The sequence below is a fragment of the Hyperolius riggenbachi genome, chromosome 2 (assembly GCF_040937935.1).
Source record: "Hyperolius riggenbachi isolate aHypRig1 chromosome 2, aHypRig1.pri, whole genome shotgun sequence".
NCBI classification, from domain to species: Eukaryota; Metazoa; Chordata; class Amphibia; order Anura; family Hyperoliidae; genus Hyperolius; species Hyperolius riggenbachi.
In genome coordinates this window covers 222,596,121-222,621,581 of record NC_090647.1, presented here as the reverse complement: position 1 = coordinate 222,621,581, position 25,461 = coordinate 222,596,121, and the positions used below count along the sequence as shown (strand labels likewise).

Here is a 25,461-nt window from a genome sequence, read left to right as displayed (position 1 = left end):
GTCCTCCACTTGCGTGTCCTTGTATCCGTGCTTATGCTTTCTGCGCAGTGGTGGGTGTGTGCGTGGTGACGGGCAGGAGAGGAGGGGGGTTGTGAGGGTGACCTAGACTAGAGCCTGTTATTGTAACGGGCTTAGGTCCACTAGTATAGTATAAAAGCAGTTTCCAGTAACATGTTTTTAGATTTCAGTCTGGGTGTATGGAAAGCAATACAGTCTTATGTCTGTGATTGGGGAAGGATGTTAAAGTAGACTCAAACCCACAATGAAATTTACAAGATTAAAGACGTGTTCTCTATAGGTATGGATATTTGTGAGCTGGTGGGCTTTATATAGTTATGGCCTAGATGTGGGAACGTAGAGTGCCGAGACCAGTATATATTGTGAAGTTTTGCTAGCTTTAGGTAACTCTGGAGGTGAGAATTGAACTCCTTTCTGTACTTATCCATTAGCCGGGCGCATCCGGCAGGTGGCGCTGTTGTTGCTAATTTCAATCATACAAGCTTCACGTAACAAAACTGTGATTGTAACCACCGCAGGTGGTGCTAATTGTATTACTGGTTGACGTAACAATATGGCTATTAAAAAAAGTGAGTTAATTAAATGACAAGCCGGTGGCAATGTAACAGATCAAGCCGCCGGCTTTGTGTCTCGCTCTCCTCCCCCCTTGCCCTCTCTCCTATAGAACACTGGGGGGGGGGGGGGGGACATGCGTGTCCCCTCAGAGTCATTCGTGGCGGCAGGGAATCCTGCTTGTTTTATTGCGACGAATGACTCTGGGGGGACACGAGTATCCCCAGGGCTGCCAGTGTTCTATAGGAGAGAGGCCAAGGGGGGAGGAGAGCGAGACACGAAGCCGGCGGCTTGATCTGTTACATTGCCGCCGGCTTATTTGTCATTTAATTAGCTCACTTTTTTTAATAGCCATATTGTTACGTCAACTAGTAATACAATTAGCACCACCTGTGGCGGTTACAATCACAGTTTTGTGAAGCTTGTATGATTGAAATTAGCAACAACAGCGCCACCTGCCGGATGCGCCCGGCTAACGGATAAGTACCCTTCTTTCTTATAACAGGGATACTTAAAGAGACACTGAAGCGGAAAAAAAATATGATATAATGAATTGGTTGTATGCTATGAATAATTACTAGAAGATTAGCAGCAAAGAAAATATTCTCATATTTTTATTTTCAGGTATATAGTGTGTTTTCTAACATTGCATCATTCTATAATATGTGCAGATTACACAACACTCAGCATTCAAAATGATTCTTACAGAGCAGTCTGTGAACTAATGACCTCTCCTCTGGCAGATAAAAAGAAAACTGTTCACTTACAGTTGAGATAATAAAAGTCAGAAGACAGCCCTCTCCACGACTTTGAAAGTCATAGAGAGTAATGGCTTTTTTGCATAGAGATAACAACTGGAGTTTCTTAACTCTTCCTGTACTGGAAACAATTACACTGATGTATCTGATCTTAATGTTTTATTTCTTAGCTGTGCTACACATACAAATCATAATATCATAATTTTTTTTTTCGCTTCAGTGTCTCTTTAACCACTTGCCGACCGCGCACTCATACCGCGCGTCGGCAAAGTGGCAGCTGCAGGACCAGCGACGCAGTATTGCGTCGCCAGCTGCAGGCTGATTAATCAGGAAGCAGCCGCTCGCGCGAGCTTCCTGTCAAATCACGGCGGGGGGCTCCGTGAATAGCCTGCGGGCCGCCGATGGCGGCTCGCAGGCTAAATGTAAACACAAGCGGAAATAATCCGCTTTGTTTACATTGTACGGCGCTGCTGCGCAGCAGCGCCGTAAGGCAGATCGGCGATCCCCGGCCAATCAGCGGCCGGGGATCGCCGCCATGTGACAGGGGACGTCCTGTCACTGGCTGCACAGGACGGATAGCGTCCTGTGCAGCCCGGAACACCAGGGGGGCCAGGTAGGAGAGGGAGGGCGGGGGATTTCGCCGCGGAGGGGGGCTTTGAGGTGCCCCCCCCCCGCAACACCGGCAGGCAGGAGCGATCAGACCCCCCCAGCACATCATCCCCATAGTGGGGGAAAAAGGGGGGCGATCTGATCGCTCTAGATGCACCCTGATCTGTGCTGGGGGCTGTAGAGCCCACCCAGCACAGATCACAAATAACAGCGCTGGTCCTTAAGGGGGGGTAAAGGGTGGGTCCTCCAGTTCTTTAACCACTTAAGTGAGAATAACATGGAGGCTGCCATATTTATTCCCTTTTAAGCAATACCAGTTGCCTGGCAGCTTTGCTGATCTATTTGGCTGTAGCAGTGTCTAAATAACACCAGAAACAAGCATGCAGCTAATCCTGTCAGATCTGACAATAATGTCAGAAACACCTGATCCGCTGTATGCTTGTTCCGGGTCTATGGCTAAACATATTAGAGGCAGAGGATCAGCAGGACAGCTAGGCAACTGGTATTGCTTAAAAGGAAATAAATATGGCAGCCTCCACATCCCTCTCGTTTCAGTTGTCCTTTAAGCCATTGCCATCACTCTAGTAGCTCTGTGCAGCAGGTGGGGCAGGCAGGATAGCTAACACATTCCCTGCACTGGAGAAATAATGAAAGGAAGAGAAAGGCTTGCTGCTTGTGGGTTTAATCGGATAGATTTATGTTCTGACTTTTCGTCTTTAACCTTTATATGCTGTCAGATTAACCCACGCCTGGATGGCTGTATGCGTGGCTGGAACTGGTTAAATGGAGAAGACACGTCAATACAAGAAACAGTGCGGATGACAGAAAAGATGCAGTGCTTTTTGGTGGCTGGAAGAGGTTCTTTTTATCCGGGAAGAGGATTTGCACTTTTTAACATTGATTATTGTAAGCGAGACGTTACATAAGCTGTTAATATAACATACCGACTGTCTGCATATGGTTTGTTTTATTCCTGAAGCGGCTGTCCATTCCTGCTGGCCTAACTGTAAAAACATGACTCTGTGAACTTGTGGGGCCCAGCTGTAGGAGAGACATCCATGATGGTGCTGCTTAGTGTTATAGATGTGATAATCCTGGTGATGTTACACAGGCTTTCCAGGGCTATCACCATGTTCCTGAGCTGGGTACTCTACAGTGATAAATAACACCTGCATCTTGCATTCCCTTGCAGACCTGCAGCTGAAATAATTAGTGGACTTCATTTAAGCTTTTTATAAGTTAACAAAGCTGCCCTTCAGCATGCAAGACTAATGTTGTACATCTGTGCATTACTTTTACTTGTATTAACCACTTGAGGACCTCAGTGTTAAACCCCCCTAAAGACCAGGCCATTTTTGCATTAAATTGGCCACTGCGGCTTTAAGGCCAAGTTGCAGGGCCACTCAACACAGTACACAGGTGATCCCCCCCCCCCCCCCCCCTTTCCTCCCCATTTATGTGTTTGTTAATGTGTTATTGTTTGTGTTTGTTAATGTGTTATTATTTATGTTTGTTAATGTGTTGTTGTTTTTTTTAAATAAAGTGTTTTTTTGTTTTTTTTAATACTGTATCCCTCCCTCCCTCCCCCCGCCAGCCAATCCCCGTGATCAGCTGTCATTGGCTTCAGCCTATGACAACCGATCACCTCTGTGTCTCAGAAGGGGACAGCCGTCTCACACGGCTGTCCCCAGTACATCGCTGCTGCAGATCGCAGCGCTGTACGTATAATTAGATGGCGTTACACCGGTTATGCCGTCTAACAGTCTCCCAAGCGGCCATAGCCGCTCAAGGACTGAAGGCGGAGCTCCGCCCATTAAGCAGGAGATGCGCTCACACCCTGTGCACGATCTCCTGCAAAATAGAGCCCCAGGACTTTACACCGATCGGCGTTGGGCAGTCCTGAGGCTGCCGCCACGCCCATCGGCGTGACGCAGTTGGCTAGTAGTTAAACTCAAAGTGTGTGAAAAAGAAACATTCCTCTCTGGACCGGTTTCCACTACACACAGATAATGGATGCAGAAAAACGGACTCCAATGAATGTCTATGGGCCTGTTTCCACTAAACGCAATTTTTCTGATGCAGATTTCCCATAGGCATTCATTGGAGTCCGTTTTCTGCTTCCAGAATCCGTGTGTAGTGGAAATATCCAGCAATGTGTAGTGTAGGAATTTTATCATAATTTGTATTGCAGATAGTTTTTTACACAAAGATCAATCTTAAAGAGTAACTGTTAGCCCCAAAAATGAAATTTAAATCTCTATTGCAATGTTTTATTTACTTTTTAAGGGAGCCAAAAAGGCAATGCAGAGGTTAAAAATCAATCTAATTTTTTTTACTATGTAGCCTTTTCCCCAGGATGCAAAGCCGCATAACAGATACTGCTGAGCATGCAGAGCATGCCCATGTCTGCACGACCCCCCTCTCCCCCCCAGGACCAGGTGCCGATATATTCTCACCCCAAACAGCTGACACGGAGAGAGAGCGGGAGCGGAGTACATCTACACACTTCCAGCGCCGCCACCGCAGAGCAGCCGCCGCCGAGTCACATGTGAGAGAATCACGAGCAGGAGAGAGATGCACGGCGGCGGCTGCTCTGCGGTGGCGGCGCTGGAAGTGCTCCCGCTCTCTCTCCGTGTCAGAGCGGTCAGCTGTTTGGGGTGAGAATATATCGGCACCTGGTCCTGTGGGGGAGAGGGGGGTCGGGCAGACATGGGCATGCTCTGCATGCTCAGCAGTATCTGTTATGCGGCTTTGCATCCTGGGGAAAAGGCTACATAGTAAAAAAAATTAGATTGATTTTTAACCTCTGCATTGCCTTTTTGGCTCCCTTAAAAAGTAAATAAAACATTGCAATAGAGATTTAAATTTCATTTTTGGGGCTAACAGTTACTCTTTAAAGGAATTATCAGGGAAAAAAGTAGAAATGAGCTTTACTCACCTGGGACTTTCTCCAGCCCCTTGCAGCCGACTGTCCCACGCTGTCACCTCCTCTCCCCGCCGCTGTCCCGCTCTCGACGATCGGTATTCAGCCTGCGAAGTTCGCCGCGTCCCATGTGGCCATGATTGACAGCGAATAATTCTCTCCAGTCAAAGATGGGAAGTGGACGTTATTTACATGGTATAGTTTGTACAACACGCAGTAATCTGCTAGGAATTAAACCATATAGAATGTATGACCTGACAGCACTAAAACTAAACTAAACACTTTGCATACTAATAGTTGAATATTAATAACCTGATTTTCCTCTTTCTATTCAGCAGCTGATGACACTAATATAAAAGAAGATGCACCAACTTGGAGAATAGACATCAATGCAGAGATAAATCCAGCCACTGATACTGGCGTGCTGTTTGCTCTTGTCACAGAGGACAAAGACGTTCCCCTATCCTTAGCTCTTATTGATTATCATTTAGCGACTGGAGTGAAGCAGCAGGTAACCCATTCATGTTACATGTGATGATTATTGCACCTCTACAGCTTATGAAGCCCACACACATTGTAGCCTGATCAGGGCCGGATTTGTACTTGTCATCGCCCTAGGCCCGGTGTCACCAACAGCCCCCTCCACCCCAGCACACACAAAATTCTCAGAGAAGCATTTGGCATCGGTTTACGTCATTCTGCAAACTTGTCACGAAAGCCCTGTGTATGGCCGACAAAATCATGTGATTGAGTGTGGCTCTCCGTGAAGTAAAAGTCGGTACCAACATTTGAAAAAGCGCTGTCCATTCACTTGAATGGACAGTGCTTGAGTGAGGATTGCCACAACCGTCATTTATTGCTGGTTCAGGGGCCTTGTGAATTGGTTATCCTGAAGCAAATAAAAATAAGATACTTACCTTACTAGTGGAAAGACTCTGGATAGCCCAGAGGTTTCCCAGGACTTCTTGCAGCCCATCATTACAGCACAGGGTGCCTTGGTTTTTTAAGAGTGTGAGCGCTGTAATGGACGAGCATGTCCAAACTAGGCAGGCATGAGTAAAATCTAAGCATGCCCTGTAGAACAAAGACACTCATCCATTAGGGAAAAAGCGATGCACAAGCACCTTCATTGTACTGGGCATACACAGTCCTTACTCACACGTGACCAGTATGGACACGCTCGTCCATGGCAGCGCTCACACACTGAAGAAACGTATTCGATCAGAAATTGACTCATCGCAGTAATGGTGGGGTGTAAGTACGGGAAACCTTTCAACTATCCAGAGGTGTCCTACTACTGAGGTAAGTATCTGTATATACTGTAAATGTATTTGCTACAGGATTTCTATAAAATAATTGCTAAGTGGGTGGAACCCAGCCCTCTGTAGTATCTGAGGTCCATCTGTGCCTTTCTGGTCCCCTCTACTGTGCTGCTGTCAGTCCAACTAAAGTCTGCAACTGGCTCAGTTGCAGACTACTGCGCATCCGCTGTCCATGTCACGTTGGCCGTGAGTGTTCTGCGCATACACAGTGGCAAGTTTTCTGAGCTGTGCATATGCAGAACGCTACTGACAACTGAAGCGTGATTGAGGGTGACAGCGGCACAATAGAGGGGTCTGGGAGGTAAGTGAGGGACCTCAGATACTACAGGGAGCTGGAAGAAGCCTCAGGTGAGTAACGCTCAACTTTTACCCACTTAAACTGATTCTAAAGTTAAAAAAAAATGATTTGAACTTACCTGGGGCTTCTTGCAGCCACCTGGAGTCATCCTGACAGCCCACGATGTCCTGATTCCCTCCAGCCAGCAGTAGCGACCCCCGCAAAGCTAGTCAGTCACCAGCTACTGTGCATGTGCGACCCCAAGCCGTGCACACCCTGATTACGATCCTGTGGCCAGGAGCTTTCTAATCCTGCGCAGTACACGAAAATTGCTACTGCGCATGTGCAGTGCGCTCATGGTAGTGGGAGTGCGATCAGAGTGCGCATGGCCCAGGGCCGCCCATGTGCAGTAGCCGGCGACTGGCCAGCTTTGCAGGTGTGGCTGGAGGACATCAGGTGGACTCCAGGGGGGTTGCAAGAAGCCCCAGCTAAATTCAAATCATTTTTTTTTCTTTACTTTAGAATCACTTTAAGGTTTACTGGGGGTGGGGGGAGGGGGCTGTGTGTGTGTGTGTGTGTGTGTGTGTGTGTGTGTGTGTGTGTGTGTGTGTGTGTGTGTGTGTGTGTGTGTGTGTGTGTGTGTGTGTGTGTGTGTGTGTGTGTGTGTGCGTGCGTGCGTGCGTGCGTGCGTGCGTGCAGGGGGAGACAAAGAGAGAGTGTGTGTGTGTACACAGTGTGCGTGTTTTTAGATATAAGCAACACACATTTCTAATACAGCAACAGCACAGGTATGGACAAGTTGCCTTACCAAAGGCTGAACTTGTGTCCCTTCTCTGTCCTCCACAGTCCACATGCTGGATCAGCAGCAGCTGCAGCACACACATTTCTTCTTTTACAGTCCCCGCCAGTTCCGAGGTGCATTGCAGAGCGTTCCCCGCCTCTCCATTCCCTTGATAGGCTGAAACCTTTCAGGAGGGCGGAGCTGGACATGTCAAGTTTCCATGACAGCGAGCTAGGCTGTATGAGCGAGTGGCCGTTCCCAGCAGCTGACAGGCATCTTGCAGCTGCTAATTGCCTCTGCTCTCTGCCTGATTCCGAACTGCACACTCGCCTAGCCGCCTGCAGCACAGCACACACGCTGCAGTGTGCAGATCAAAGCGGGCTGCTAAGGACCAAACAGGGTGAAGTAACTGTAACTTCAGCCTCAGTGTAAGGTCAGGAATGGAGTGGACACAGCTCCTCAGCAGTGTGCCGCCCTTTACAATGTTGCAAAATCTGTCGCCCTAGTCCTGTGTCTTGGGTGCCTATCCAGAAATCCGGCCATGAGCCTGATTCTTTCTGGACCTGCCTGAGCAATCTGACCAACATCTATTCAGTCTGGCTGACCCTCACACATCACAGTTGTGGTAACACTGCATTCAAATTGTACCACCAGACTGAAATGTGTGGCCAGCATATGGAGCTATACAGTTCACTAGACTGAATGATCATTTTGTGATCTGTCCACAGGTGGTGAGATCAGGAAATTATCATATGTCTGTGGGGCATAGCTAGCTGCTTTAGACACCCACAATCCTACTAATCATAAAAATAAACAGAGATAAAGCATTGTATCTATCCTCCTGGTCCTAAAAATGGCTTTTAGATAGCCCACAATTTATCTTAATTTTTAAAGTTTTTAAGCATAAGTAAGATTTATTGTATTTTATTAGCTCAATGGCAAAGTCTGTTTGAGAACTAAAATATATGAACTATTGACCTTTTTATCTATCCCCTGCTCCCAGAAGCCCAGTTCGCTGCCAGGAAAGAGTTTTATGGCGGCGATTCCTTATCATTCAGGGACACTATAGTCCAGGGGTGAGCAAACTTATTGATTTGAGAGACACATGGGGTTCTCAAACTCGACAAAAATGGGAGTGGCCATGTAGGAAGAGGGCGGAGCTAACTGCAACGTAACAGTGTAATGTGAAGACAGTGGGCCCAAGTTTTCTCCCAAAACATAGGCAAAGTGACCCTAAAGTTAATTATACAACATTTCCCCCCCACCCTCAAAGTGGCAAATGGCAGCAGCCAGACTTCTTTGGCACCAAACAAGGCTCAGGTACAGCAGGCAGACCCCCTCAGACTGTAAGAAATGTATTGTGGCAACCTTTCACCAGAAAATACACATAATGCGGCAGTGTTTCACCAGAAAATATACATAATGCAGCAGCATTTCAACAGAAAATCTATGTAATGTTGCAGCGTTTCCTCAGAAACTACAGATAATGGTGCAGCGTTTCACTAGAAAATACAGATAATGGAGCAGCGTTTCACTAGAAAATACAGCTAATGGTGCAGCGTTTCCTGAAAAAATACAGATAATGGCGCAGCGTTTACCCAGAAAATTAAGATAATGTGACAACGTTTCACCATAAAATACACATAATGGTGCACCGTTTTACCAGAAAATAGACATAGTTGCGCAGCTTTTCCCCAGATAATACACATAATGGTGCAGCATTTCCCCAGAAAATACACTTAGTGGTGCAGCGTTTCCCCAGGAAATACAAATAATGGAGCAGTGTTTCACCAGAAAATGCATGTAATGCGGCAGCATTTCACCAGACCATAGATGTAATGTGGCAGGGTTCCCCAAAAATGCACAGTGTGCGGTGTTTCCCTGAAAATACACATAATGTGGCAGTGTTTCCCCAAAATACACACAAGTTCCATCCCCCCCCCTTAAAAGAGTACATTTTAATGTCTCCCCTCCCCCATTAGTGCCGCCTAATAGCCCTTTTGCTAGTGGTGCACTTGTACAGAAAAACCATTTACTCACCTGGCCACTAGGCCTCCAGTGTAGCACCCAGATCATCTTCAGTGTAGTAAGTCCAGCTGCAAAACAACTGCGCTGACAGAAAGAGCAGGGCTGCAGGAAAATGGTGCCTGAAACCCTGTACTGGAGACACAAATAGGCTCCAGTGCAGGGCTTAGGACGCCATTTTCCTGTAGCCCTGCTCTGCCTGCCGGAACCCACGCACCCCCGCAAGCAGGAGGTGAGCTCCAGTCTGCAGCTGGTGAACTGGTGCGGCGTCAATTGGGACGCTGCAATAAGGGATGTACCATCCAACCCTGCATCGGCGAGCCAGGCGGGCGTGGCCCGCTGGCCATAGTTTGCCCACCCCTGCTATAGTCTGACTGGGTCCCGACTATAGAGAAATTGTCAGTTGCACAGCTGAATATTAACTCTTTCACATATAGAAAGAAGAAAAGGAACACACCATAGGTATTTGTGTGCTTGCCACTGTATATATAGATGTCTATCCCAACATGTCATTTGTCACTTAAGGTTCCCTTTAAAGGATACCCCAAGTGACATGTGACATGATGAGCTAGACATGTGTATGTATAGTGCCGAGCACACAAATAACTATGCCGTGTTCCTTTTTTTCTTTCTCTGCCTGAAAGAGTTAAATATCAGGTATGTAAGTGGCTGACTCAGACAGGAAGTGACTACAGTGTGACCCTCACTAATAAGAAATTCCAACTATAAAACTCTTTCCTAGCAGAAAATTGCTTCTGAGAGCAGGAAAGGGATAAAAAGGGTCAATAGTTCATAGATTTTAGCTCTGGCATATTTCAATGAAGGTGTCATTGAGCGAAGACAATAAAACAGTAAAAACTTAAAAAGTAGATTTAAATATAAAATAAAACTGTGGGCTATCTAAAAAAGTAATTTGTAAGAGAAGGTAGATAGATACAATTGTTTATTTCATTAGTTTATTTTCGCCTCGGGTATCCTTTAATACCTTTTGCATCACTGACCCAGAACGAGTATGCAGAATCAGTTGTTGTGGCTCCACTGGCTGTGTACTTGCTCCAGAATGTGCAAATCAGAAATGTATTCAGGTTGGAGCGCGCATATGAGGTGACCCACAATGCATCACTGCTGAATGTGCAAATTGACCCTTTGTTGTCCCTGAAATTTAAACACCCCTCCAGAACCACTGGAATGAAATGATGTGTCACTTTAACTGTATAGAGCCACACTAAAGGTGGCTACACACATCAGATAAAAGTCTTTGGAAAATGAAAGATCACAGACCAATTTTACCCCCTTCCATGTAGTATGAGAGCCATACCTACACAGTCTATTCTATTGAGCTGAACTACCCATCAGATAAAAATCTTTGCAAGATGCTGCACACAAAGATGCTGTAGACATTCAACAGATCAGTATCTGCAAAAGATCAGTTCCTGCAAAAAATCAGTTCCTGCAAAATGCATTCTAAGGGCTGGTGCACACCGAGCGGGTTTTTTGGCGTTTTTGCAGCCGCTTGCGGCTGCGGATACGCTTGGTCAATGTATCTCAATGGGGTGGTTCACACCAGAGCGGGAGGCGTTTTGCTGAAACGCATACTCCCGGGGTGAGGCATTTTTTGGATTGCGGAGGCGGTTCTGCCTCCAATGTAAGGTATAGGAAAAACGCAAACCGCTCTGAAAAACGGCAGTTCAGAGCGGTTTTGCAGGCGTTTTTGTTACAGAAGCTGTTCAGTAACAGTTTTACTGTAACAATATATGAAATCTACTACACCAAAAACGCTTCCCAAATGTTAAGTTTGGAGGTGTAATCTCCACCGTCAGCATGCAACACATAAGCTGACGTGAAGGAGGTACACACACCAGCACAAGGAATCAGGATATCCCCAGTTTAGTGGAGGAGAGGACTGACTCCAATAGGAGATTGTGGTGCACAGAGCCGGTGCAGATCCGAACAGCCACAAACAACACTTTCGTAATAACGTCTCAGCGCAAGTAGTGCTGAGACGCATAAACCAGGACTGAGGAGATCAGGACAGGTAGACAGAATGAACGCTTGCTTAACTAGCCACTACTTAGTGACAGCAAGCGTCCACAATAAAACAGACTGGAATGAGGTAGCCAATGCGTTTGCAGCGATGGCGTGCCTCACCAAGACAGGACAGGATAGTCAGGAAATAGCAGGATCAAGATAGATGAACGTAACACAGATAAATATACAATAAGTATGATTTCCTAGCGTATTACAATTACAGCTATCAATGAAACTATTTGTAACGTCTGACTAACATATGTATATATCGGCAATGAACCGATATATGACATAAGCAGGAACTCTGACTAAGACTGGAGTAATACAGGGAACAGGACTCAGAAGGATTCGCTATCTCTTCGCAGAGATGAACACAATCCACAAACAGGACCAGGAACAGGATAACTAGCTCAGCGTGCTGGAACGCTGACTAACGGAACACAGGATATAAACAGTTCGTGTACGTATATATCAGCGACACTGATGTATCAACGTAACACGAATACAAGGAAAATAATAAACGTGCAAGTATGCGTATATATTGGCGATGAACCAATATATGACACAAGACAAGCAAAGTAACAACTTCTAGAAACAAGAGCAGAACTAGGAGGACTCGCTGACCCCTTCGCAGGAGTCAGCGCAGTCCACACGGACTAGGAACGAGGTGGGGCACGGGCAGAGTAACAGACAGGATCTGAGACTATGGTAGCCCATGAGGCATTGCAGGAAGCAGTTCTTTATACTGAGGTCATCCAATGGGAGCAGACCTGCAGATTCCCACACAAGTGAATGGTAATTAATCACAGGCTGATAGCAGGAAAAGGCAGACAATGATATGCAGCCTGCAGGAAAGGGATTGCCCCTCCATTGCAGCAGACAATGTTTGTTTACACAAAAGCATATTAAACTGTCATTAACTTCAGAGCGACTGCAGATGGAATCAGCAACTAGTTTAAGTGCAAACCAAACTATGCAAGCAAATGCATGTAATGACATTAGAACTGCTTGGTTTGCAATACCACTGCAGTCAGCAGTAAACGCTGCAGAAGCGATCATAACAGTACCCCCTCCCTTAAACGCGGCCTCTGGACGCCTATGAAAACTGACATATTTCTCCTGAACCACCCAAACCAAAAAATCAGAAGTGGGAAATCCAGCAAACTGATCTGACTGAAAATTCATGAAGGTCGGATCAGCCCGACAAAACCAAATTCCCGAATCAGTCTCATCAAAACTAGACCAATTGGAACCAGAACCTACCGAACCATGCCCGTCAGCACTACAAGCCTCAGTGTGACACCCATCAGAACCACGACTTCCAGAAAACAACCCCAAGAAACTCTCTGAGCGATACCCACCGCCTTCCAAGGACTATCCAAAAACGCCAAAGCCTTTGCAATGCCCACCGGAACTGTCCTTACCAACACAAAACCCACTGTTGAACCAGTCCAAGGTACCAGGACAAGTTTCCTCAGAGATCTCCCAGAACACTTGGAAACTCCAAAGAGATCCCCACAGGTCAGAACGCCCCTTAGGCTCACATGGAGAACTATCAAGAACCCCTATGGAACCCAGGGCAACTCCAGAGTCAGGGTCACAAGGACAAACATCAAGATCAGGGCTTTTAGGGACCAGAACCATCTCCGGGCATGCAGGCCAACCGGCAACATCAGAACATGTCTCCACTAGGGAAGCACGTGAGCACGCTAACACAGACACATCTGGGCACTCTGGCATACGAAGCACATCTGGGCACACCGGCACAAGAGAAACCTCTGGGCATGTCAAGGAACTGCGAACCTCAAAGTCAGTCAAGACAGGACCGAAACCAGAACTGGGCAAAAAAAAAATCATCTTGACTAGACTTCACAGTTACTGGATTCTCACTAAAAACTGCAGGATCAGACTTAGATGTCGCTGATTCCAGCAGGGTTATTAACAAATCATGTTCAGGGGCATTTACAAGACAGGGCAAATCTTCTGATGTATGCACTGAACTAGACAGGGTTCCCATAGCTTCTTCTGGACTAGACAGAGACTCATCAAATACACTGGACTGGAGCTCATGAAGGGCTGCAAAACAAGTCAATATTGCAGCAATCCCCACTGAACTAGGCAAAACTGAGAAACTCACTGGACAGGAAGGGGACTCTGGAACTACTGCCACACCGGGCAGAAAACCAGAATTTTCCAGGATACAGGGCTGGGTTTCAGAAACACTCATTAACCCGGACTGAAATTCTGAGATTTCTACTATTTTTTCCAGCGAGTCAGAATTATCCATGTTACAGGGCAAGACTTCTGAAACATTCAGAGGACAGGGCTGGAGTTCCTCGGCTGTTACAACACTGGAGAGGGACTCAACAATATTGGTTAAATCAGACTGTGTACAGGGCAAGGTATCTAACACACTTGCTGACGAGGACAATATTTCAATGGCTTCTGCTTTGCTGGGCAGAAATTCATCAAGTTTTATTAGAGCAGACTGTAATTCCAAAACAGCTGCTAGACAAGTGAATATTACTGCAACACAAACTGAGGTAAGCAGTGCCTCAGACTCCTCTGCTAGAGGGTTTGAAGTATCCAAAGTACTGGGTGAAGCATAAGACTCTGCGACCACAGCTTCACTGGACAGGATCACTGAACAGTCCATATTGCAGGGCAAAACCATGGAAGCACCTGCTGGACAGCATAATGATTCTGTGACCTGAGTTTCATTGGAGAAATCTACTGCACAATTCATGGTACAGGGCAAATTCACTGGAACATTTTCTGAACAAGGTAATAATTCTACGATTTCAGGTTCACATAGCAGATGCTCTGAGCTATTCACGAAACTAGAGCGAGGTGTAGAGACAGGAAGATCAAGACACAAAGTTTGTGCATCTGAAGCACTATTCAATTGTAAAATTGGAAAATTCAGATGCTGGGGTTCTGAGGTTTCTAGACAGGATTGCTGGGACTCAGAAACTAATGTAGTGCATCTATTGGCATCTGCTGGATCAGACAGGAGTTGAACTTTATTAACACAGGTAAATTCTACAGAAGTGTTTACAGAGGCAGGCAAAGATTTTCTAATGTCTGTTTCACTGAACAAAGACTCATGAGTACTGGCTAGGCTGGACTCAGAAGTCAGCAGGACCTCTGGATTCTCTGCTGAGAAATTTGTGCAGGGCAAAGTTAAGAAAGTATCAGTGGCTTCTGTTTTACTGGGAAGTAACACTGAGTTATCCATGGTACAGGGTGGAGTTACAGGAACATTCACAAGACATGGCAGGGACTCAGTAACTGGAGAAGTGGGACAGTCTCCAATTGACAGTGTGTCTTCCCTGGTATCAACTGATTGAATCGCATAAAAATCATCCAAAATCATCTTCCACACATCGATCAATGGAGCCACAAAGTCATACCCACACACACCAGTTTTTATTAGGTTATAGGCAGACTTAATGCATGCATTCAATACTAATTCACTTTTTGCACTGTAAAACTGACAAAATGAACTTGCATCTTTCTTCCATTCATAGACCAGGGCTTCCATCTCTCCTTTCTCAAATGGAGGATCCCATGCATATTTAACAGCTGAGCATTCCGGCTGATCAGAGTTTGCAAATGTGTTAGTGGCAGAAACATACATTGGGTTATTTAGCAGATGATTGGCCGATTTCTTATTCCTAAGGATCTCCAATATCTGTAGCAAGTGTTGAACTGTAGTGTATGCAAATTTCCCTTGCTGCACCAATAAATTGATCTGTTCAATACTCTGTAATATATCTTCATAATCATATTCAGATAATTCATTTAAACAAGAACTTTTATTTTCCCTGGCTAGCAATGAAAGTTCAATAGTAGTTTCATAGGTCCATTTGACTCCCCTGAATGGTGACTGAATTTCATTATCTGCTACTGGCGGAGTCTCATTACAGATCTGATGCGCAGTCGCCAAGGGCAACGACTCCGCTGATTGTAACGCTTTTCTTTTGGAGCGTTTACGTTTGGCTTTAGACCCAACTGCCTTAGCAGAAGAAAAGTTATCAGAACAATTATCTGCTTGCTGATTATTTTTGTAGGCAGTAGAAGGAGCAGCTGATTGACAAGCTGCCAGGAGCTTATCAAAAGGGCTAGGCAAATCAGTTTTGCGCAGCCAGTTATGGATCACAAACGCTAGAAATTCCAGTGGTCTCTCTTTTAAATTGGTATGATCAGAGACATCGTAGGCCCACTGAAACAATCTTCCCTTAAATAAAACATAAACTAGCTGGGGGGCCCACGTTGAAACAGGAGTAGCCTGGAGCTCGGGATTGGCCAGGAACCTGGTACATTCAGAAAAAAACTCATTTTCTGTTTCAGAATTGAGTTTCTCAAATTTCTTAAAGGAACAGGAACCATAACAAACAGTGTCATTTTTGCTGGGAACCCCCCCCCCCCCCCCCCCCCACAATGGGGATTGGTAATGGGGCTACCATAATGTTAAGTTTGGAGGTGTAATCTCCACCGTCAGCATGCAACACATAAGCTGACGTGAAGGAGGTACACACACCAGCACAAGGAATCAGGATATCCCCAGTTTAGTGGAGGAGAGGACTGACTCCAATAGGAGATTGTGGTGCACAGAGCCGGTGCAGATCCGAACAGCCACAAACAACACTTTCGTAATAACGTCTCAGCGCAAGTAGTGCTGAGACGCATAAACCAGGACTGAGGAGATCAGGACAGGTAGACAGAATGAACGCTTGCTTAACTAGCCACTACTTAGTGACAGCAAGCGTCCACAATAAAACAGACTGGAATGAGGTAGCCAATGCGTTTGCAGCGATGGCGTGCCTCACCAAGACAGGACAGGATAGTCAGGAAATAGCAGGATCAAGATAGATGAACGTAACACAGATAAATATACAATAAGTATGATTTCCTAGCGTATTACAATTACAGCTATCAATGAAACTATTTGTAACGTCTGACTAACATATGTATATATCGGCAATGAACCGATATATGACATAAGCAGGAACTCTGACTAAGACTGGAGTAATACAGGGAACAGGACTCAGAAGGATTCGCTATCTCTTCACAGAGATGAACGCAATCCACAAACAGGACCAGGAACAGGATAACTAGCTCAGCGTGCTGGAACGCTGACTAACGGAACACAGGATATAAACAGTTCGTGTACGTATATATATCAGCGACACTGATGTATCAACGTAACACGAATACAAGGAAAATAATAAACGTGCAAGTATGCGTATATATTGGCGATGAACCAATATATGACACAAGACAAGCAAAGTAACAACTTCTAGAAACAAGAGCAGAACTAGGAGGACTCGCTGACCCCTTCGCAGGAGTCAGCGCAGTCCACACGGACTAGGAACGAGGTGGGGCACGGGCAGAGTAACAGACAGGATCTGAGACTATGGTAGCCCATGAGGCATTGCAGGAAGCAGTTCTTTATACTGAGGTCATCCAATGGGAGCAGACCTGCAGATTCCCACACAAGTGAATGGTAATTAATCACAGGCTGATAGCAGGAAAAGGCAGACAATGATATGCAGCCTGCAGGAAAGGGATTGCCCCTCCATTGCAGCAGACAATGTTTGTTTACACAAAAGCATATTAAACTGTCATTAACTTCAGAGCGACTGCAGATGGAATCAGCAACTAGTTTAAGTGCAAACCAAACTATGCAAGCAAATGCATGTAATGACATTAGAACTGCTTGGTTTGCAATACCACTGCAGTCAGCAGTAAACGCTGCAGAAGCGATCATAACACCAAAACTGCAAAATGCTAGGTGAAACGCTACAGAAAAATAAGAAAAAGCGTTTCAAAATCTGCTAGCATTTTGCGGATCTGCTAGCGGTTTTTGGTGTGCACCAGGCCTAAGGCCATAGTCTATGATATCTTCAGATCTCATACACCCTTTGTTTAACAGACATTCATCTGCAGATCAGACAATTATCTGCAGATCTGAAAATCCATCCTGTTGGATCTGATCTGCAGATGAATGTCAGTTAAATGATGTGTGTATGAGATCTGCAGATATAGACATATGAATGCAATTTGCAGGAACTGATCTTTTGCAGGAACTGATCTGTTGCATGTGTACAACATCCTTGTTTTCAGCATTTTGCAAAGATTTTTATCTGATTGGGAGTTCAGCTCAATATTTCATTTTCCAAAGACTTTTATCTGATGTGTGTACCCACCTTAATCCAACATGCATACACACTGTTTCGGACTGGTTGGTCCTCATCTGTGCATGACATGGATTAATATGCTCAATGAGGTTGGACTTCCAACACCTAGAGTTACAGATTGTCCAGCATGCACATGGTGGACCAGAACCCCTAGTAGCGTGTAAGGGGCTAAAAGGACCACAAAGCCCTCTTACTAAAATGCTATGCACTACTACTAGATCTGGTTCACCACGAGCCTGCTGGGCAATCTGTAACTATGGCATGTGAGGAAGCATGCAGTTCAGCTAGAACAGTGGTAAATAAGCCTTGCACAGTTCTCTCCAAGCTGACTGTTCTATAGTAACCTAGAGACTAATGATGCATTGAAAGTGAAGTAGGTTATCTGAGGATACGCTTCTCATTCAGTGCCGACAGTTGATTTGTTGCCTTAATCCTGTTCTGCAGTTCATCATCCTGTCCGTGGGAAACATTGTTGTATGTCGATTAGAGGTAGATGTCTGTGATAAAGAGCATGTTGTGGAAGTCTCTGCAAGCAAAAATCACATAACGCTTTCCTTTGATGAGGAACCTGGACAAACGGAGATTCAAGGATCAGAGCTACAGAACGTCCTCTCTGTCCTAAATGAGTATTTGCAGAAAAAAGTTATGACTTATATTGGAGGATTACCAGGTGAACATTTGCTATTGTACATATATATATTGTTATACAATTCATGTGTTGTACACATAACATATAAAGAGAAGATTTTCAAATACAGTATTTATAAGGGATACATCTAATCCAGCTACTGTAGTTTGGTCAGGTGCTACGTTTATACATTGAGAATCGAGGAAAGGGTACAACTCTGACTTACAAAGCTGGAAATGTGTGATTCGTTAGCAGGAAAGTCACTTAACCCTGTGCATACTTACATAAAATATTCATTCAATTGAGGCCAAACACGCACTGCTGTTCGCTCCTAACAAAAGTGTCCCTAAGAAATTCAGAAGAATTTATTATGCATTTATATGCTCAATTCTTTGGGCTATAGCACGCCAATGGAAGCAAATTGTAGTTCCTTTTACCATGGTAGCCACTCGAATAGAGGAAATCCGTTTCATGGACGATTTATGTCATGTTCTACACCATTCTACTTTGAAATATCATACAGAATGGGAAAGTTGGACTTCTATTTCTTTAGACTCCGCACAAAATTTTGGACTCAACACCTCCTGAATTGTCTTGCAAGAATATTCATAATATTATGCAAACTTTTATTATTGAAGCTATATATTAGTTTTTATATGCTCTTGTTCCTGTATATGACGGACATGCTGTTTTTTGTTTTTTAACTTCTTTAATTGTTATATTATATTCAGCTTTGATTGTTATTATATACCGTATTTTTCGGACTATAAGACACACTTTTTCTCCCCCAAAAGGTGTGAGAAAAAGTCCCTGCGTCTTATAGTCCGAATATCAATCAAAGCATCTGTGTCCGTCCGCCCGCATTGTGTCGGGCCCGTTGCTGTGCCTCTGCATGTTGCAATTGGCGGCGGCAGCCGCTTGTATTGCTCACTATTGCCTGTGTCCGCCTACCTTGTGACCACCCGCATTGTGTCGGGGCCCCGTTGGTGTGCCTTGTCCTTGCTGTAATTTGCCGCATTAGCATCATTCACTGGCATCTGTGCCCGCCTCTGCCTCCTTTTGTCCGCTTATGTGCCCCCTAATTGCGCTGTGCGTGCAGTAATTAGCCGCATTAAAATCACTCAACGGCCTCTGCCGCTGCCTCCTTTTGTCCGCTCGCATTGTCGGGTCCCTGCTGTGTCATTCACTATACCGATCGTGCCCGTGTGTAAGAGGAGCAGCGGCTCCTCTTACACACTCCTTTCCCCTGGAGCCACACTTCCTGGTCGCGTGCGTGGCCGCGTCATTATGCACGTGACTGGCTCAAGGAAGGAGTGAGTAAAAGAGGAGCCGTTGCTCATCGCGGGAACGATCGGTATAGAGAGTGACACAGTGCAGCAATGGGGACCCGACAATGCGAGTGGACAAAAGGAGGCATCAGCAGACAGATAACGGTGAGTGATTTTAATGCGGCTAATTACTGCATGCACAGTGCAACTAAGGGGCACATAGGCAGGCACTGGGGGACAGGAATAGAACACTGGGGGACAGTAAGAAGGCACGGGGAACAGCATGAGGACACTGGGAGGACAGGAGAAGGACACTGGGGGACAGGAGCAGGACAACAAAGGCAACTGGAGGAAGACACAAGGAGGACACTGAGGGCAATAGCATTATGACACTGGTGGACCATATAATGACATTGGGGGGACAGGAGGAGGACACAAGAGGAACTGGAGTAGGACACCGAAGAGAACACAAGCAGGACAGCATTAGGACAGAATGAGGATGCTGGGGGACAGGAGGAAACTGGGAAGACAGGAGGAGGAAACTAGAGGGAGTGGAGGACACCAAGGGAACAGGAGGAAGACACAAGGACACTGAGGGGGAAAGGAGGAGGACAATAAGTGGGGGAGAACATCTACAAGACTCTTCTTGACCATGGATGCACCAGGTTTAGTATATATTTTTTCCCTGGTTTTTACCCTGTAAACCTAGGTGCGTCTTATAGTCCGGAGCGTCTTATAGTCCGAAAAATATGGTAGCTATGATTCCGTGGATTGCCAACATTATGTTTGTAATGTGTGGAATTTTTCTTATTGCAATAATACAAAGTGAAAGAAAATATTCATTCAAACACAATGGCCCCTATGCAAGTCATCTTTTCTCCTGAATTTTCTTCTAGGTGATATTTTTGCAATTCGTCATAAAATGCTGTTTAGGCCACCAGCAAGCAAGAAAATATTCAAAATAAATTTGATATTACTTTTTTACTTACTTTTGGGTACTTTTTCAGTTGTAAAATGCTGAAAATTTAATTTAAAGAGATTAAAATGATCTCCTAGGAGATAACTCAGGTGAAAAAGTTAATTGCATATGGGCCAATGACGGCTATCTCTACTGCTAATTGAAAGTCATGGCCCTTGAGAGTTTAGTCTTGATGTGCCCTATGAGAGGAGCAATAAGAATATGTGATCCTAATCTGTTATGTTGATGCACTGTATGCTTGCATGCTGCATTATGCATGTTATAGGGATAGAGTTGGGACACAGAGTAACAAGAGGAACCTCTACGCAGTGCATGTGACTTTGCACAATAATGCATTGTTTGCCAAGTAAAACCTTTGGTTGAATGAGTATTTGGGTGTGTGTGCAAAGGGTTAACTGACTTTGCTGTTTGGCCACGCCCCTTTAGCACCTCTATTTTAGTTAAGTGTCCTCATTGGGGAGATGAGCCCTTCATTAGGGAGATGAGCCATTCATTAGTGGTATATCCAGAATGTCCCCTCACCAACACACACAGCATGTTACAGTGAGAGATATTTGGAATGTCAATGGCCTCAATTCACTAAGATTATGCTGGAGATAATAAGGCAAGAGAAAACTTACCTCCACACAGTAAGAGAGTTATCTTATCTCTTCATTCCTTACGTTACCTCTTCTGTAGTTAATTTACCTCCTCTGTAGTTAATTTACCTCCTCTGTAGTTATTTTCACACGCAGTTAATGAACAGCCTGTCTTTAACTCTGGAGTTATTTTAAGGATTAAAGAGTTAACTTAAAGACAGAAGAGTTAACTTTAGGTTTGCCTGAGGTAAAATGTTTCCTGAATACTACATGCCTTATCACCATGGTAACAACTCTAAAAGAGTTATTAAAGACAGGAGATAAGCTTAGTGAATTGAGGCCATTGTCCTTATCAGACGTCTCACTTCAGAACTGGAGCATCATCTTAGAGCAATCAGAATCCACGAACATTAAGGCCTCTTTCACAGTGCAATGTTAAAGTCGCACATTAACCACCTGCCGCCCGCGTCACGCCAGTAGGCGTGGCCGTGGCGGCAGCCCCAGGACCGCCTAACGCCGATTGGCGGAAGGTCCTGTCAAACAGAAATGCAGGCGATCGCGCGCGCATGCGCGCGCACATCGCCCGGCATGACTTGCTGCCCCCCTGTGTCATCAGCCCGCCGGCCAATTAGCAGCGCCGGCGGGCTGCGATCTTTCAAATAGCCCTATCCCAAGTGTATAATACACGTTGTTATGTAAACGTGTGTTATACTGGCTGCCTCCTCCTCACCTGGTCACAGCGCGCCCGGACCACCAGGAGAGAGGACGGCAGCCCTGCTTAGTAAGCCACACACGTTTCCCCGCTTGCCCTGCCAAGGCGTCTGACTGAGGTCTGAGTGTCATCTGGTCGCCTGTCACAGCTCTGATCGAGGTCTGTGTGACATGTGAGTGACATCATTGCCTGTGCACAGTGTTTTGACTTCTGATTGATTGATTGATCGATTGCGTTGTGATTATTGATAATCTGTGATTGCCCTGTTTTTTCAATTGCTGTATACATTGGTTGGCATCTGACAGCTGCACTGTGATTGATATCTGGTCGCTTGTCACAGCTCTGATCGAGGTCTGAGTGAGATCTATTGTCTGTGCACTGATTTTTTTGACGATTGATTGATTGATTGATTAGTGATTGGTATTTGATCATCTGTGATTGCCTGAGATTTCAATTATTGTTTACATTGGTTGGCATCTGACAGCGGCGCTGTGATTGATATCTGGTCGCCTGTCACAGCTCTGATCGAGGTCTGAGTGACATCTATTGTCTGTGCACTGATTTTTGACGATTGATTGATTGATTAGTGATTGGTATTTGATCATCTGATTGCCTGAGATTTCAATTGCCGTTTACATTGGTTGGCATCTGACAGTGGCACTGTGATTGATATCTGGTCGCCTGTCACAGCTCTGATCGAGGTCTGAGTGAGATCTGAGTGACATCTATTGTCTGTGTACTGATTTTTGACATCTGATTGATTGATTAGTGATTGGTTTTTGATCATCTGTGATTTCCCTGTGATTCCAATTGCTGTTTACATTTGTTGGAATCTGACAGCGGCACTGTGATTGATATCTGGTCGCCTGTCACAGCTCTGATCGAGGTCTGAGTGACATCTATTGCCTGTGCACTGTTTTTTTGGCCAGTGAGTTAGCTAGGCCCCTTTTGTTAGGTAGTTAGCGCCCAGCCCACTACACCGCAATCACTATAAGTCGCTGATTAGCGTCATCACTGTCGCTAATCTGCATTGGTACTATATAGTATCTGTAAGTGATCAGTACTGATCACAGTCAGATCTATATAAGTACGTTAGGGTCACCTTAGAGTAGGCTCCACTAAAAACGCAGTGTTTGCCCGATCAGGCCTGATCGTTCTGCCGCACTTGCGTTCAGCCCTCCCCACCAAGTGAAAGAAATTTTTGTTTTCTGATCACTGCAAAAAAACACAATAGCTGCGACGCTATAAAGATCAGTTTTGATTTTTTTTTTAAAATCAAAACTGAGCGATCGCAGCTCTTTACTTAACAAATACTCCCATTTGCTAGACAGGTGCATTTTTTCCTGGGTGGTCTCAGAGGAATACCCCCTAAATTTAGCAGCCCAAAATGGCAAAAAAGATGTATTCCCTGCAAGAGGCCTACAGTATTATGGCCGAGTCGGGTGAGAGTGATTGGAACTTCTCATCCGACGAATCATCCGGCTCAGAATATGAACCTGTAGAGGACAGTGACTCTCTGACCGATAGTTCTGATGACGAGGTTGTGGTCCCTGCTAGCGCCAGGCGTTCCCGACCCCATGTCAGTGGACCACAGGTTGCGCAGGATCAACCTCAAGGCCAGCAGAGTGGTGCTAGCGCTGATCCAGATTTTGATGGTGAGGCATGCACCAACAGCGCAGCACATCCTGGACTTGAAACCAGTACTGCCGTAGACCCTGGTGAAGTGGCGAGCACCATCATGGCAGTTGAAACTGGTTCGGTGGTACGTGCAGTAAGACCCCAGTCGCAGCCACCAGAAACACGGGCCCGTAGTACCCCTAGGCTCCCAGAGGTGCTGGCAAACCCTCATTGGAAGTTCCCTAATTCCGCCGCACCCGTAGTGCCCCCTTTCACCGCCCAGTCTGGAGTCCAGGTGGAGACAGATCATCTAGGATCGGCCCTAGACGCTTTTCATCTGATCTTCACCGAGGATCTCTACGACTTAGTCGTGGCAGAGACCAACCGTAAGGCCACACAATTTATCACCGACAATCCGAACAGCTCCCATGCCCAGCCTTTTCGGTGGAAACAGGTCACAGTTTTCGAATTTAAAATCTTCTTGGGCCTTCTCCTTAAAATGTATTGCGGTCCTATTGGTCTACGCACCCAATACATCACATGCCCATGTACTCTGCTGCCATGTCCAGGTCACGTTTTGAGGACATCCTGTGCTTCCTGCACTTTAATGATGATACAACCTGTCATGAAAGAGGCCACGCTGACTATGACCGGCTCCACAAATTTCGACCCCTCATAGACCACCTGTCATCCAAATTTGCAGATGCTTACACCCCTGAACAGAACATCTGTATAGACGAGTCCCTCGTACATTTTACCGGGCGCCTTGGCATTAAGCAGTACATCCCAACCAAGCGCGCCCGGTATGGGGTCAAGCTGTATAAGCTCTGTGAAAGGGCCACAGGCTATACATATCGCTTTAGGGTCTATGAGGGAAAAGACACAAAATTGGAGCCGGTCGGATGCCCTGACTACCTGGGGTGCAGTGGCAAGATTGTGTGGGACTTGGTGTCACCCTTATTCCACAAGGGGTACCATCTCTATGTGGACAACTACTACACAAGTGTGGCCCTCTATCAGCATTTGAAGATACTTGGAATTCCCTGCTGTGGCACCGTGCGGCCTAGTCGCCGGGGCTTCCCCCAATATCTTACTGCTACCCGACTTGCACGGGGGGAGAGGGCTGCCTTGTGTAATGACGACCTTCTTGCAGTGAAATGGAAGGACAAGAGGGACGTTTACCTTCTGTCGACCATTCACGGAGACACGACAGTCCAAATTCAGCGAGCAACTGAGGTTGTTGAGAAACCCCTCGCCGTCCACGACTATAATTTAAACATGGGAGGGGTGGACTTCAATGACCAGATGTTGGCTCCCTATTTAGTTTCCCGAAGGACCAGCCGCTGGTATAAGAAAGTGGCTATTTACTTGATTCAATTGGCAATGTACAACAGCTTTGTTCTCTACAGTAAGGCTGGGAGAACAGGATCCTTCCTTAAATTTCAGGAAGAGATCATTTCGGAACTCCTGTATCCAGGAGGGGCCGTGGCCAATCCCCCTAATGTAGTTAGCCGGCTACATGAAAGACACTATGCTTATGTCTTTCCGAGTACCCCAGGTCAATGCACCCCAAGAAAACATTGTCGTGTCTGTAAGAGGGATGGAATGAGGCGTGACACCACTTTTTATTGTCCCTACTGTCCTGACCAGCCTGCCCTATGCATAGGGGAGTGTTTTGAAAAGTTCCACGAACACATTCGCTATTGGAGTAGGGAACGTGAGACACAGTAGTAGTCTCTCAAGGCTCTTTCACACTGGAGCGATGTGTTGCAGCATATTGCCTAGCGAAAGTCCCACTTTGCGGTCCCCCCTTACGCCGGAAGTGGTTGACTTAAAGCTAGTGCATACCTACGCTACTGCGCGGCTCCTGTGTGTGAAACCAGACATCTGCTTTTGAGAGACCCAAATACATTGGAGTGATGGTTGCAGCAAATTGCCTAGCGAAAGTCCCACTTTGCAGTCCCCCCTGACGCCGGAAGTGTTCGACTTAAAGCTACTGCATACCTACGCTACTGCGCGACTCCTGTGTGTGAAACCAGACCTCTGCTTTTGAGAGACCCAAATACACAGGGCTGCCAGAAACCTCTCCTTTCACTTGGGACAAAGTGCATAGTGTACTTTGCTACATCTCTGTGCGATTTGCGCTTTGCACACTGTCCCATGGGGAAGGAGAAGTTTGTCCT

General features: G+C 45.8%; 1 protein-coding gene across 2 annotated transcripts in view; it reads left to right on the top strand.

Annotated features, from left to right (window-relative positions):
* Positions 1–25,461, top strand: part of GAS6 (growth arrest specific 6) — a 136,055-nt gene that overhangs the window by 96,379 nt on the left and 14,215 nt on the right. The window contains exons 14-16 of one of the 2 annotated variants that reach the window (XM_068268213.1): positions 2,675–2,843; positions 5,199–5,371; positions 17,941–18,166. In XM_068268213.1, coding sequence (XP_068124314.1) covers positions 2,675–2,843; positions 5,199–5,371; positions 17,941–18,166 — 568 coding nt within the window. Of the gene's footprint in view, positions 1–2,674; positions 2,844–5,195; positions 5,372–17,940; positions 18,167–25,461 lie in introns of both variants that reach the window. The other variant, XM_068268212.1, reaches the window with a different exon arrangement.